This window comes from Malania oleifera, chromosome 2 (assembly GCF_029873635.1).
Source record: "Malania oleifera isolate guangnan ecotype guangnan chromosome 2, ASM2987363v1, whole genome shotgun sequence".
NCBI classification, from domain to species: Eukaryota; Viridiplantae; Streptophyta; class Magnoliopsida; order Santalales; family Ximeniaceae; genus Malania; species Malania oleifera.
The window spans coordinates 92,089,049-92,105,148 of NC_080418.1; the positions used below are offsets into that span (position 1 = coordinate 92,089,049).

At 36.7% G+C, this 16,100-nt stretch overlaps 1 protein-coding gene across 1 annotated transcript in view; it reads right to left on the bottom strand.

Moving 5' to 3' along the window:
* Window positions 1–16,100, bottom strand: part of LOC131149396 (cytochrome P450 97B2, chloroplastic) — a 155,852-nt gene that overhangs the window by 25,219 nt on the left and 114,533 nt on the right. Inside the window, exon 11 of the mRNA XM_058099821.1 lies at window positions 947–1,038. Within this exon, the coding sequence (XP_057955804.1) occupies window positions 947–1,038 (92 nt within the window). The remainder of the gene's footprint in view (window positions 1–946; window positions 1,039–16,100) is intronic.

Genomic DNA, 16,100 nt, shown 5'->3' on the forward strand with positions numbered 1-16,100 from the left:
TTTCGATTAAATAAAATAAAATTAATTGAGATAAAAATTTCACTTCACTCCTAAATTTCTCATTTGATTCTGACGAAATTTCATCGTATGGTTAAAATTTCGAGATTTCGATAAATTTCGGATGATTCGTTGAGATTTCGACGGAAATTATGCAAGACAGAAATCGACTACCATTTCGATTTCAAGGGTGACGGAAATCGGAAATTTCAACAATTTCGTGGAAATTTAAGACCATGCCTCCAGCAATGGAATTTCAAGGCTTTATAGATCTTCAATGCTTGTGAGTGGCTATGGTATTGTTTCAGCAAAATCTCGGGGGGGTTGGGCTTTACAGCTCTGCATTGTTTGTGAGTGGCTAGGTTTGGTTTTACAAAAACTCGGGGTTTTGCAGCATCATTCAGGAATTGTGTGGTGACTGCTGTGCTTTACCACAGCATCTGGGTTTGTTTCAGGTTTGTGGTGATGCTCACAAGCATCCTACAGTAATTATCATGCATATGAGGTTTAGGGCTTAGTTTGGCGGTCTCGATACCATGATAAAAGTGTTTTAAGTAAATTGGAAAACCTAATCACAGGGGTAGGTCTCTCTCTCCATTTATAATAATATATGTCAAGTTCATCAATATGAGCATTATACCCTTAACAACTCATGCTAACTGACATAAAAATATATATTTAGTAACCAGCAACAGAAAGCAATTATATCTCCCAAAAAAATAGAGAAAGATTATTCAGAAAGTAGTTTTTCGGATCTCAGTTGAAAAGTATTTTCTGTCCAACTAAACAAAGCTTTGCCAACATTAGCATACAGAAGTTTTTAGATGTTTTAGAGTCTTATTACCACCTCGAAGATCTCAGGTTCATTTGATTTCCATTCAGGGGGTAAAAAAGGAATGAAAGAATCTAAGCTATCTATCATCCTTTCGTTAATAGTTAGAAGTATTACCTGGCAACATATCTGACTTAAGGGCACGTCTAATAAGCAATGGGGGCTGAGGATACAATCGTAGAGCCTCTACAACAACAAGCCTCAGGTACCTGATAACTCAGAAAATAACAAATCATTATGGTTAATAACCATGAAGCTCTACACAACAACTTAAACATTCCAAATGACTCTACCTATATTAGGTTCATTAAGAAGGAAACACAGTTTAAAAGAAGAAATCTGAATAGGTTTCTAGGTTTCAAAATCAAAAAACAATTATATGTGCTCAATTAAGTTCAGTTGAAACAGAATGAATAGAAATGTAGAATGTTCAAAAGAAAATAACATTATATTCTTCAATAGTTCTCCTTTTCACCCCAACTAGTCCAAGTAAATTAATCCAAATCTAAATTGTCCATAATTTTTAGATAAGAAACATAATACAAATATGCGGTAACATTGCAATCTAAAAAAACCAGGATGACAATCCTTCAATAAGTAATATAATACTCGGTAGACACTCTTTTAATATATCTGCTAAAAATTTTCTTATCCACGATTAGAAATCTCATGTTATGCAGACAGGAGCTGCACCTTATGCTTTAAATTTGTATGACATGTTGACCTATCAATACACCCAATATCTAAGATGGGAGCTGGGAAATATTTAACCCTCTAGTCTAGAATATAGTGAATTTTGGATTTGTGCCCCTGTGATCCATATAAACCTTCTACCTATTCAGAGACACTGTGTCAGTTCTCAACACAACATCTACATCAGGGCCAGTTACAAAAGGTTGGTTATTTTAAAAAAAAAAAATTTAAGGTTTCTTTACTAAGAAAAATGCATCTGTATTATGCTACTTGCCAAGGGAATTCTATATAATTAGTACTTTATCAATATCCAACTCCCTGTCATTTTATTACCTGTATACACAATCAAGCACAAACAAAATATAGGAAGTTTCACCTTTTCACCATAATTTTGGGATTACATTGAGACAATTACAATTCAAAACAAACTTTTGAGCAGTGAAGACTGTCATGCACCTTAAGATCATTTCCTGGAGTTTTGTTCAGCTCTAGGTCTGCCTTTTATATATTAATAATAAAAAAGCTTGAAAGAAAAAAATACCCTACTTACACCACATAATCACTAAAATAGCCTACTTCTTCTAACATTCCCCCTCAAGCTAGAGGTGTAATAATATCACCTAACCCCAACTTGTTACAACCATTAGATAAAGCATGCTTAAATAAAGCTTTTGTGAAAACATTGCCTAATTGATCCACATATTTCACAAATGGAGTCCTTAGAGCCTTCTTCAACACAACATCCCTAAAAAAATGATAGTCAACTTAAATATGCTTTGTCCTCTCATGAAACACTGGTTACTTGTAATATAAATGGTAGTTTGATTATCACAAAACATATCTATGGGCTTCATGACCAATCCCATCTCTAACATAAGAGACTTCAATCACATAAGATTATTCACAGTATGAGCGATAGCTCAATATTCTGCTTCAGCACTAGCTCTAACTACAGTAGTTTGTTTCTTGCTACTCCAAGTAACAAGATTACCTCCTATAAATGTACAATATCCAGCAGTAGACCTTCGATCATCAATTGAGCTAGCCCAATCTGCATCAGAGTATCCTATGACCGCATATTTTCTGTAAGATTGTAACATTTATATATCAATCCTCTACCAAGACAGCTTTTGAGATGCCTTAGAATCCTCAAGCAACATCCCAATGTGGTTGTTTGGGATTTTCCATATACAACTCACCACCCCTGCAATAAATGATGTGTCAGGTCTAGTCACAGTCAGGTAGATCAACTTGCCAACAACTTCCTATATTGGCATTTATCTTTCAAAGTCTGGTCCAACATCCTTAGAAAGCTTCACATTGAGATCCACGGGAGTAACCGGTTTAGCTCCCAACATACCAATCTCATTTAGCAAGTCCAAGGGGTATTTTTTGCTAAAATAGATTCAGCCCTTTGTTGCATGGTACAATCTTACTACCAAGAATACTATGTAGAGCAAGGTCTTAAATTTTGATTTTGACTCAAATTTCGAAGCTCCAAAAGTACGGAAATCTAGACGGAAATTTTGATTTTGATTTGAAAAAATAACGGAAATTAGTAGTAAAGTATGGAATTCTTTGTGAGACTTTAGAAATGGTTAACAAACATAATAATATAAGTTTTAGGACTAATATATAACAAATTAAATACATCTATGTTTTGTATGAGGTAGAAAAGTTGTAAAATATTATGTGTATCAAACATATTTGTGAGATAATGTTACATTAAACATATTCAATTAATACAAATGAAATTCATAAATCATTTAAATATTATTTATTATAAAAATAATGATAATTTAGACATGAATGGTTAAATAAAAATGTTACTATAAGTTTATTTTTTCATATAATTTCAAAAGTACTTGTAATAATCTTTTGTTTTGATAAAATAAATTAAAAGAGAAATTTCACTTCACTCCTAAATCTCTCATTTGAATACCGACGAAATTTCATTGTATAGTTAAAATTTCGACAAGTTTCGCTAAAATTTTGAGATTTCGATAAATTTCGGATGATTCGTTGAGATTTCAACGAAAATTATGCAAGGCGGAAATCGATTGCCATTTCGATTTCGGGGGTGACAAAAATCGGAAATTTCGACAATTTCGTGGAAATTTAAGACCATGATGTAGGGACCTGAGTCCTTGATTTGAAATTTAGTCACTGCTTGACATTTGCAATCCCACTTTGGTCACTATGAGTTATGTGATGTCATCAACATAAACTACTGGAAGCACCACACTTGTCTCGTTTTGGTGAAAAAAGACCAAATGATAAGAGCAATATTGGATGAAACCAAATGTAGAGACCATCTCACTAAATTTGTCAAACCAAGGTTGAGGAGATTTCTTAAGACTATAAATGGCCTCTCGCAACCTACTACTCCTCCCTTGAGCAACATACCCAGGAGGTTGCTCTATGTATACCTCTTCTTGTACATTTCCATATAAGAAGACATTCTTCACATCTAATCAGTATAAGGGCCAATCAAAATTAACTGCCGACAAGATCAATAAACGAACAAAATTGTGGCTAGAAATAGGAAGAAGGTCTCAAAATAATCAATACCATATGTCTAAGCGTACCCCTTGGCTACCAATTGAGCCTTAAGTCATTCAATAGAGCCATCAGGAATATATTTGATGGTGTAGACCCAACGACACCTAATCAACTCCTTACCAAGAGGTAGATCCACCAAATCCCATGTCCCTCGATTGGGCAAGGCATCCATTTGTACATCCTTTGCATGCTTCCACCCTGGGTTAGCAAGTGCTTCAGCGTGTGAAGAAAGGGTAGAGACAAACGTCATTAACAAGGAAAAAGAGTGCATAGGACTATGAACGTCTTACACTAAACAAAATTTGCAATAGGATAAGCAATTGATGACTGTTGTGTACATGTTTGAGTACCTTTTTGTTGTGCAATTGGCAATTCAAATCACACTAGGGTGGATCTCTAGAACTAGAAGTTGAAACAATGAAGGGCAAAAGATGTGGCTGCATAGTGGTAGCAATGTCTATGCCTATTTTTCATCATTCATAAACCCTCAATGGTTTCTTTAGATCAATAACTGATGGATCTAAAGGAAGATTAAGATATTTTTTTTCTAAATGGATAAGGTTAAGGCTTAGAGAATCAATGCATGAGGAGGCCAAAATCATTGATGGACTCAAAACGTATTCATCCGATGAGGACCAACACTAGAGAAATAAGGTGCCCCCTCAAGGAAGGCAACATCTGCACTCACATATTTCTCGCGACGCAGTGATGATAACATCTATATCCTTTCTAAGTTCTCAAGTAGCAAACAAAGACACATTTAATAGCATGAGGAGAGAATTTGTCATGACTCGTATGTGAAACATGAACAAAACATGTGCACCCAAAGACACAAGGCACAACAAAGAACATGGATGTTTTTGGATACACAATAGAGAAGGGTTTGTCCCCTCAGATCACCTGAAGGCATCCTATCAAGTAAAAAACAAGTTGTAAGAAGAGCATCGGTCCAAAGGATTTTAGGAACATGCATATGGAAGAGCAAAGATCGTGCTATAACAAGTAAATGTCTACTTTTCCATTCAACTACTCCATTTTGCTAAAGGGTATGTACATATGATGTTTGATGAATAATTCCTTTGGCAAAGCAAAAATTTTGAAGCTCATTGTGAACAAATTCAAGTGCATTAACAGATCAAAAAATTTTTATACTAATGCCAAACTGGGTTTTTACTTCCTCATAGAATTGAGTAAATACTTTAGAAAATTAAGACCTATCTTTTAATGGATATATCCAAATCATATGTGAAAAATCATCCACAAAAGACACAAAATATTGATGACCAGTCAAATTTCTCTACACGGACTCTCAATATCTAAATGAATAACAGAAAACAATGATTTACAATGAGACTCAACTCTAGATAGAAAATATCCCCTAGTATGTTTCCTAATTGACATGCAAAATACTCAAAATAGGAAATAGACTTGAACATAGGAAAAAATTGTTGCAATTTTTTAAGTGATGGATGATCCAAACAAGCATTGCCATTGATACAAAGAAATGCCGTGGGTAGAAATTGAAGAAAGCGTATGACAAAAACTAAATCTACCACCAACATTATCAAAATAGTACAAACCATCCTTTTGAAGCCACCCACCAATCCTATTCTTTGTCTAGATATCTTGAATAACACAATGAGAAGGAAAGAAGGTGATAAAACAATTATGTGACTCAATTAATCGACTAACCAATAATAGGTTCAAGGGAATTTAGGCACATATAACACAAAGATAGAGCAATAAAAGGAAATGAAAGAATATTGTCATAACCAAAGACTGGTGTAATCGAACCACCGACAAGAGTAACCTTAGAGTGCAAAGTAGTAAGTTTTATTAACTGAAAATAGATCAGGACTGCTTGTTATATGGGTGGAGCCACTAGAGTCAATAACCCATCGTGAGGAGGATGAAGAGGCAAGATGACCAATTGTGCCTAAATGGGCTATAGTAGCACTAAATGTAGAAGGTTGGGTTTGAAGTTGTTGAAATGCGGAGAAGATTGTCATACTCCTCTCAAAACATGGTAGATGATGTACTCCAACTTCCTATAGGAATGGTTAGAAGTGCCAACCATGGAATTACCCTCGATAAGATACTTATTGGCCCAACTAGGTTTCCTATGGATATCCCAACATCAATCAATAGTATGATTCTCCTTGCCACAATGTGTGCAAATGCGATAATTGGCACAACAAACTCCTTGTCCTGATATGCTACTTTTGCCACAACTGCCATTCAAACCATCCTATGCTTACCCAACCACGGTTAAATGTATTGCTAACCATGGCTTAACTATCATGTCAAGAAGCCTAAGAAGAAGATCGAGAGCTATCTTTGGTGATCTTTTGTATTCTAGCATATGTTTCATTCATAGATGGAATGTATTCACTAGCAAGAATTTGGTCACGGATGGGTTGAAGCTCTAGACTCAATCCATCTAAAAGTTTGGTAGCCAAGAACTATGCCCGTTGCCTCTTAATCATCTCAATTTCAAAACTAATTGGTTGATAAATGTTGAGTTCCTCCATATACCCTTTAGAGTGCTATAATGCTCACTAATAGGTTTGCCTTCTTGATCATATTTGAAAAAATTCTCATATAGGTCAAAAAACATGAGTATGACTTTTATGTTGTGAAAAGTTTTCATGGAGGTCATCCCATACAGCTTTCACTGTTCAATGTAACATCATGTTCGCAGCATTTTGTGGCTCCATGCTATTCCACAACCACACAAGTAATATATCATTCTATTTTATCCAATCTTCATAATTCTTCCAGTCTAGAGATGGAGGAGAATGCAACAAATGTTTGGACTTTCCTTTCACGCTAATATACACATGTACTTATTGAGACCATAGGAGGTAGTTGGAGGATCCAACCAATTTGATGGCTGTTATCTGCAAGTTAACAGTATCAGTCAAAGCTCTCTCTGTAGAGGCCATCAAAACCAGCCTCAATATGCTATAATAAGTGCAAACCAGTGCTGGAATGAGCAACACAGCAACAACGCGAAATCAGGCAGCAGACAAAAGCACAGAGCAGAGCTTCAGAAACTGTTGGATATCCAAATAACTCTCCTTGATTATAGGAGAAATTTCTGTAATTATGTAAATATTCTTAGGAGATATTCTAGAATATATTCTTAGGAGATATTCTAGGAGATTTGTTAGCAATTGTCATTCTTTCCTTTTGTTATTCTTTCCTTTATTATTCTTTCCTTTTAGATTATCCTTGTAGTCTAAAAGACATTCAGATTGTACCTTATTTTAAAATAATAATAAATACTATTTCAATCCTTCTCCATTTCTAGATGGTATCAAGCCAGGTTTTCTTTTCCTTTCAGCAGTCATAGCCTCTAAAACCTAGGCCTTATTGCCTTAACCCTGTTCAGCCTCCATTATGTCTGGAACAGTGGAGAACTCGGCTTTGGTTGCTGCTAACCCTACTGTTTTGGCTGCTGCTAATGCCTCTGTACAGTGGTCATATCCCAATAAAAAATCTCAAGCAAGGTGTGACTATTATAATAAGCCACACCAAACCTGAGAAACCTGCTGGAAACTACATGGAAAACCAGCAAATTGGAAGAGTAGCAAACCTGGACCTGGAAACAACCAAATGATTGCTAGAGCAAATGTAGCCCAGATCAATGTTCTAAGTTCAGAGAAGATGGATCAACATCTGAAATCCAATCTGATATCTTGCACTTCTATTAGTTCCTTGGCCCAAACAGGTAATATGTCGAGCGCCTATTCCAATTCTTTAGGCTTTGCACCATGGATTATTGATTCAGGTGCATCCGACCATATGACCAATATATCTCAATTGTTTCAATCTTATTATCTTTCCCCGGGCAATAAAAAGGTTAGGATTGCAGATGGGAGTCTTTCATCCAATGCAAGAGCAGGTTCGATTAGAATTTATGGGAAAATAGAATTAAAATATGTCCTTCATGTTCCTAAACTTACTTGCGATCTTCTGTCTATTAGTAGATTATCCTGTGATTCTAAATGTCATATCATATTCTTTGATTCTCACAGAGAATTTTAGTACCAGAACTCGGGGACGATAATTGGCAGTGCTAGGATGATCGATGGCCTTTATTGTTTTGATGATACCCTATTCAGCAATAAACAAGCTCAGGGCTTGAGTGGTAGTACTAGTTCAATCCCTGTGCATGATCAAATAAAGCTTTGGCATCTTAGATTAGGGCATCCTAGTTTTTCTTATTTAAAATATTTGTTGCCTAGTCTATTTAAAAATTTGGATTGTACTTCTCTTCATTGTGTCATTTATCAAAAAGTCATCGATTTCCTTATAATTCAAATGCTACCGTGATTCAAAACCTTTTAATTTGATTCATATTGATGTTTGGGGTCCCTCTAAGGTTACTACCTTATTCAGAAAAAAAAAAAAAAGGTTTGTGACTTTTATAGATGATCATACTCGGATTTGTTGGGTATATTTGATGAATGGAAAATCTGGAGTTGAAATATTATTCAAGAATTTTTATAGTATGACCTAAAATCAATTTCACACAAAAATAAGCATACTTCGTACGGAAAATGGTACAAAATATTTCAACCAAGTTTTAGGAAATTTTTTGAAAGAAAGAGGGATTCAGCATCAATCCACATGTCGTGACACCCCACAACAAAATGGCATCACTAAAAGAAAAAATCATCATTTACTTGAGGTTGCACAAGCAATAATGTTTTCTATGCATATTCCAAAATATTTGTGGGGGGATGCTATTCTAACTACTTGTTACCTTATTAATAGAATGCCTACCCGTGTGCTGCAGTATATCACCCTTTGGCATGCCTAAAAAAATCCTTTCCTGATAATAGGATAATTTCTTATCTGCCTCTATAAGTATTTGGATGCACTATTTGTGTTCATATTCCAGCTCATCTTAGATCTAAACTTGATCCTAGGGCTGAAAAATGTGTGTTTCTTGGATATGCTCCCAATAAGAGAGGGTACAAATGTTTGAATCCAAAAACAAAAAAAATTTACATTAGTATAGATGTCGTTTTTCTTGAAAATTAGTCTTACTTTAACCAAACTTATCTTCAAGGTGAGAATGAGAGTAGTGAAGATCAGTTTTGGAAAACTTCTATACCTACCTAATTTTTTCCTTGACATTGGCATCCCTCTACAAAACATTCAAGGAACTGAAATTTTAAATAGTGAAAAAAATGGAAATTCCAATCTACCTTTATAAAGCATCATAACAGAATCACAAATAGGGGGAGAATTGCTACAGATTAATCCCTCTTCTGAGCTTCGTTTTTATACTAGAGGCAGGCATCATTCTAATACTGAGGATCATCCTACAATTTCAGAGCAGAATCAATCATCACCTCTAAAAACTAGTCATTTGGAAATCCCAGGTAATCCTTCTACTACACTTCCAGTTGATCAATTTACTGACGTTGATGTACCTATAGCCATTAGGAAAGGAGTTAGAACCTGTACCACACACCCCATTGCTAAATATTTATCATACCATAGACTCTCTCATAATCATAAGGCCTTTACATCCAATATTTCTCACCTATTTTTCCCAAAGACCATTCAGGAAGCTATGGATCATCCGGATTGGAAGTTAGCAGTTCTTGAAGAGATGAATGCACTACGGAACAACGGTACTTGGGAAATTGTTGATTTACTAAAGGAGAAGAAAATTGTAGGTTTCAAGTGGATGTTTATAGTTAAATGCAAGGCTGATGGCAATATAGAGAGATATAAGGCGAGACTCACTGCAAAAAGGTTTATAGAAACATACAAAATTGACTATCAAGAAACTTTTGCTCTAGTGGCGAAGATAAACTCAATCCGAGTGTTACTCTCCTTAGCTGTACATTCTAACTAGACCTTACACCATTTGGATGTAAAGAATGCTTTTTTAGAATGGAGATCTAGAGGATGAAGTGTTGATGGAAATACCACGTTTTGAAGGTAATCTTGGCAAAGATAAGGTTTGTAAATTTAAAAAAATCATTGTATGGGCTCAAACAATATCCGAGAGCTTGGTTTGAATGCTATGGGAAGGCTGTAAAGGCTCATGGTTACAGCCAAGGTCAAGTTGATCACACCATGTTCTATAAGCACTCAAGTGAAGGGAAGGTTGCTATTCTAATTGTCTATGTTGATGATATTATTTTGACAAGTAATCACAGGAAGGAACTTGAGAAATTAAAACAGATGCTTGCTAATGAATTTGAGATTAAAGACTTGGGTGACTTGAAGTATTTTCTCGGAATGGAATTTGCAAGGTCAAGAAAAGGAATTTTTGTTTCAGAAAGAAAATATGTGCTTGACTTGCTTGGAGAAACATGTTTACTAGGGTGTAAAGCAGCTAAGATGCCTGTAGAGCTTAATCTTAAACTACAACCTGCCAAGCCTGAAAAAGTAACAATAGAGACCAGTACCAAAGATCGGTTGGAAGGCTACTTTATCTATCACATACACGTCCTGACATAGCCTTTGCTGTTAGTATGGTAAGCCAATTCATGCACTCAACAGGGCCTGACCACTTTTGATGTAGTTTATAGAATCCTGAGATATTTTAAGGGAACTTCAGGAAAAGGTCTATTGTTTTAAGACCATAGACATCTACAAGTTGAGGTATACACTGATGCAGATTGGGCTGGGAGTATAACCGATAGAAGATCAACTTCTGGTTATTGTGCCTTTGTTGGTGGAAATTTGGTTACATGGCGAAGCAAAAAACAAAATGTGGTAGCTAGGAGTATTGCAGAGGCAGAATTTCGAGCAGTTGCTCATGGAATTTGTGAAGTATCGTGGATTAAAAAATTATTGGAAGAATTGTAAGTCACTAATCCACTACCTATGAGATTGTATTGCAATAACAAATCTGCCATAGCCATAGCTCACAACCCAGTGCTTCATGATAGAACAAAAAATGTTAGGTCGACAAGCATTTTATAAAGGAGAAGCTGGAAAGTGGACTGGTTTGTTTACCCTATATCTCTACTATTGAACAAGTAGCAAATATACTTACAAAAGGACTACCAAAGAAGCAATTTGAAAATTTGATCGACAAGCTGGCTATGGAAGACATCTTCAAACCAGCTTGAGGGGGGGTGTTGGAAAGTTTCCAAACTTATACAGTCAACTCTCCTTGATTTTAGGAGAAATTTCTGTAATTATGAAAATATTCTTTGGAGATATTCTAGGAGAGCTGTTAGCAATTGTCATTCTTTCCTTTTCTTATTCTTTCCTTTATTATTCTTTCCTTTTAGATTATCCTTGTAGTTTATAAGACATTCAAATTGTTCCTTACTTTAAAATAATAAGAAATACTATTTCAATCCTTCTCCACTTCTAGAGAAACTTCAAAGGGCCGCTTTAACTATGAAACATAAGTTACAACATCCTTACTTTAGCGGAAGTGGACAGCCATAACAAGCACCGCAGGCACTTGGTAAACAACCTAGCATCACAGCAGCTACAGGTATGTTAGCTGGCAGCAACTAGAACTGAGTGCTAGCAAGAGCAGGAAATAAATCTTTGAACATCAATATGAAAAAAAAAAGCACCAGAAACCGATACAAGATTGCAGCAATCAATCAAAAACACACATCATCACCATGCTACAGCTAACCATCGAACAGCAGCACAGCAACAACAGATGCCAAACAGAGTTTCACACAGCAAGAGCAGATACCAGAAACAGAGTGTAACTACACATCAGCATATCACCATGAACACACACTCAATCGAGCATATCTTTCGCAGCAAATGTTGTTAATTTCTCGATTCTCCTAGAACAAGTCACTAAGATGCAATTATACACAAGGTGCACCTAGGAGAGGTCCCTTATATCAAAATCAAGGTCACACTCATATTCAGTGATATACAAATGCATACCACACATCACCTTTTGAGAGAAGATCCACAACTGGGTACTATATCTTTTTTTGTGGTAATTTGGTTTCTTGGAAAAGTAAGAAACAAACTGGGGTGGCTAGGTCATGGGCCTCATGGCTCACACTACATGTGAACTTATGGTTGAGGAACATATTGGAAGAACTGGGGTTTTCCACATTATTAGTCTATGGATTTGATGTGTGATCATCAAGTTGCTATTCATATTGCCTCCAACCTAGTCTTCCATGAGCAAGCAAAGCATATTGAAGTTGATTGCCACTTTTATGATATATATATATATATAGTTGCAGCCAAAAATTGAACGACCTTCACGATCCCTGATCACGACCACCTGAAAAGAGATAAATAAGCAAGGCTTGGAGGACCCAGGGTGTACTCCGGGGGATCGCTCCGATGCCTAAGTCAAGGATTGACTTGAGAGGTTTTTTATGCAACAGTAAAGTAAAGTTTATAATGAGATACCTTAACCTCTTCTCTGAATCCCCATTTATAGTGATGGAGTTTGACCCAAGGGTGATGTGCCATTTATTAGCGAATTATGGCGCAAACGTGAATCGCTCCAGTTGTTATAACGTTGGCGTAGATTGCTCTAGTCATCATGGAGCTGGCGTCAATTGCTCTGCTTGAGCAGTTGACTTAGGTGGTAATTGCCCTCATCAATGCTGGGCTATAATCTCCTTTGGATTTATGGTATGTGATATATTTGAGGTATATCAGTTGTCCCCCCTTCAGTTTCGAATTTTTGAAGCTGGCTTCCAAAGTTTGAAAGTTGTATTTTTTTTTTTTTTTGTCGAGCAGCTCTTCTTGAGGCATTTTGGGCTACTTGTGGTTTCATGAGTTGCGCTCTTCTTTTTTGTCATTTCTAGCCTAATGAGTTGTGCTCATATTTTGGGCTGTTTTTAGGCCTTACGAGCGTTGTTCATCAGTTGGGCCGATTCTTCTTTGCCTAATGAGTTGTGCTCATTTTTTAGGCAGTCTTCTCGCCTCACGAGTATTGCTCGTCAGTTGGGCCGATTCTTCTTTGCCTAATGAGATGTGCTCATTTTTTGGGCAGTCTTCTAGCCTCACAAGCGTTGCTCGTCAGTTGGACCGATTCTTCTTTGCCTAATGAGATGTGCTCATTTTTTGGGCAGTCTTCTAGCCTCACGAGCGTTGCTCGTCAGTTGGGTTGATTCTTCTTTGCCTAATGAGTCGTGCTCATTTTTTGGGCAGTCTTCTAGCCTCACGAGCGTTGCTCGTCAGTTGGGCTGATTCTTTTTTGCCTAATGAGTCGTGCTCATTTTTTGGGCAGTCTTCTAGCCTCACGAGCGTTGCTCGTCAGTTGGACTGATTCTTCTTTGTTTAATGAGTCGTGCTCATTTTTGGGCAGTCTTCTGGCCTCACGAGCGTTGCTCATCAGTTGGGCCGATTCTTCCTTACCTAATGAGCTGTGCTCATTTTTTGGGTTATATCTTCAATAACATTTTGATAATTTATGATGTTGGGATGGTTGTTCAATTCGACAGGTTTTTGCAGTTTTGATTTCATTGGGGTTAAAGATGTGAGTTATGGTATTTTCAATATCAGTTAGGATTCTTAATCGGTTCGAGATAGATTTGTTTCAAAGGGTTTGGATGTGTAAGCACCAAGTGTTCGATCATTTTGGCAAAGGGAACTGCAAGTAAGCGTGCAATGTTATAGATTTCGCAGACTATTTTTGTGTTGTCTGTGTCATATGTGGGGTCTATAAACTCAGATTATTCAATTGTATCCCAGTTGATTCGTGAGTCCCATGTTGGATGGGGTTGTGAGTGCAATGGTAGATTGAAGTTTGAGATTGAGATCTGCGAGATGTCTACCATTGACGACAGTGATTTCGTTACTGTTTGTTTTGATTATGGTGTGGATTGTTTAGCTGATTGGGCTCCAGGTGCTCGATAGAATGTCACTAAGGAGCTTGATTTTTCTGTTTGAGGTTTTGCCGATTGTAGTTGCTACAATTGTGCAATTTCAATGTGCGTTGTAATTTCAACTCAAATTCCCAATAGCAATTTCAAATTCACTATTCAGAGCACTGTTCAACGCACATGAATGTGCAAAAGTCATTATTGCCAAACCCATGGTGCATTCGGCCAACCCATTGGAATTTCAAAGTTTGGCTTTATTTATTTGACTTGCAATGCAGCTATCATGACCCCACTATGCATTTGGTGCATAGGTTATTGTTCAAATAATTAAATAACTTGAACATCCTATTAATTATTATTAGCCATTAAGATGGAGCTTTTCAAGGGTTAAAACTATGACATCTATTTGTTTTTTTTTTTTAAAGAATTATTATTGTATGATGGAGAAAAAATCATACCTTGAGAATAGGCACGTTGGCTACATAAATCTTGTGCATAGAAACATCAATTGTAGTCGGATTCGTATTAGATCCGGAATTTCCCAATATCGCAAGCTGGGTCCTGGCTATTCGTCCGTCAATTTTATTACTTGGCTTTTTCAATGCGAGTAAAGCGTCATTGATGTGCTTGAATGTAATAAATCCGTACCCTTTACTTTTCCCGGTGACCTTGCCAAGGATCGCGATGGCTTCTTCGAGGTCACCATAGGTGGAGAAGAGATTGTGGAGGTTCTTGATGGTAGTGTCCCATCCAATTCCGTGAATGAAGAGTTTGCACTAGGTAGGGTCCCAATTGGCGATAGATCAGACGGCATCGAGTACGTCTAGGTGTCGGACGGTGGTATTTCGGACGATCTTAATTGAGCCAATGCATCGACCTTCAATTATCTGATGTAGTCATGATCAAGGATTGAAAGAGAAAACCTCTCAAGAAGTTCCCACAGACGGCGCCAACTGTTGCAGCCAAAAATTGAACGACCTTCACGATCCCTGATCACGACCACCTGAAAAGAGATAAATAAGCAAGGCTTGGAGGACCCAGGGTGTACTCCGGGGGATCGCTCCGATGCCTAAGTCAAGGATTGACTTGAGAGGTTTTTTATGCAACAGTAAAGTAAAGTTTATAATGAGATACCTTAACCTCTTCTCTGAATCCCCATTTATAGTGATGGAGTTTGACCCAAGGGTGATGTGCCATTTATTAGCGAATTATGGCGCAAACGTGAATCGCTCCAGTTGTTATAACGTTGGCGTAGATTGCTCTAGTCATCATGGAGCTGGCGTCAATTGCTCTGCTTGAGCAGTTGACTTAGGTGGTAATTGCCCTCATCAATGCTGGGCTATAATCTCCTTTGGATTTATGGTATGTGATATATTTGAGGTATATCAATATATATGCTCTAGCTTGAGAGGGGGTGTTAATGGTTATTTTGGTCATTTAGCATTATTAGTATGAGCTAGAGTAATGTTAAGTGTGAGTTAGTACGGGTATTATGACCATTGGCATGTACTTTTACAAATAAAGGCAGAGACCAATCATTGAGGTTAGATCTTCCATTTTACCGAATAATTCACCATAAACTAATTGATAAACATGATCCTCTCTTCCTAATTTCACAAAAGGAAGAGGGAGGGGTTGAGGGATGGAAGATTTGATGCAGGCTGCCTAGCCTGTTCAGCTAAGAGATGCAGAAGGAGATGGATCATTTAGTCTCTTTCTCAATTGGCTAGACTGGGTTTGTTCACTTTACTTTCAATTCTTTGAAAAAAAAAATTCATAAGCAGGCCTCATATTTTTATAAGCTTGACTTAGACTCCCATGTATGCAACTTGTGTGGGTCAATTCTCAAAAAATCAGCAGCTTGTATATTTTTAAGGCAGTTTTTGGTCATTTCGGTGAGGGCCATAGCCCACAGTAAAGATTATGTAGATTGGCGCTGGTGTTTTGGAATGCAATAGACTAAGAATAATATTTGTCTCCATGATCCATATAACACTTCTCCATATTGTTTACATTATCAACAAAATGCTGGTGTTAGGAAAATTTACACTTTTCATGGAATTTCTATATAGTTAATAAACTTAATATTTAATCAACATCCAACTAGCTATCATTTTACCACTGATACACACAGTTTAAGCACACAAAAAAAATATAATTGACAACATTCATAATTAATAATATCTAAAATCATGTCATAGCATATAGAT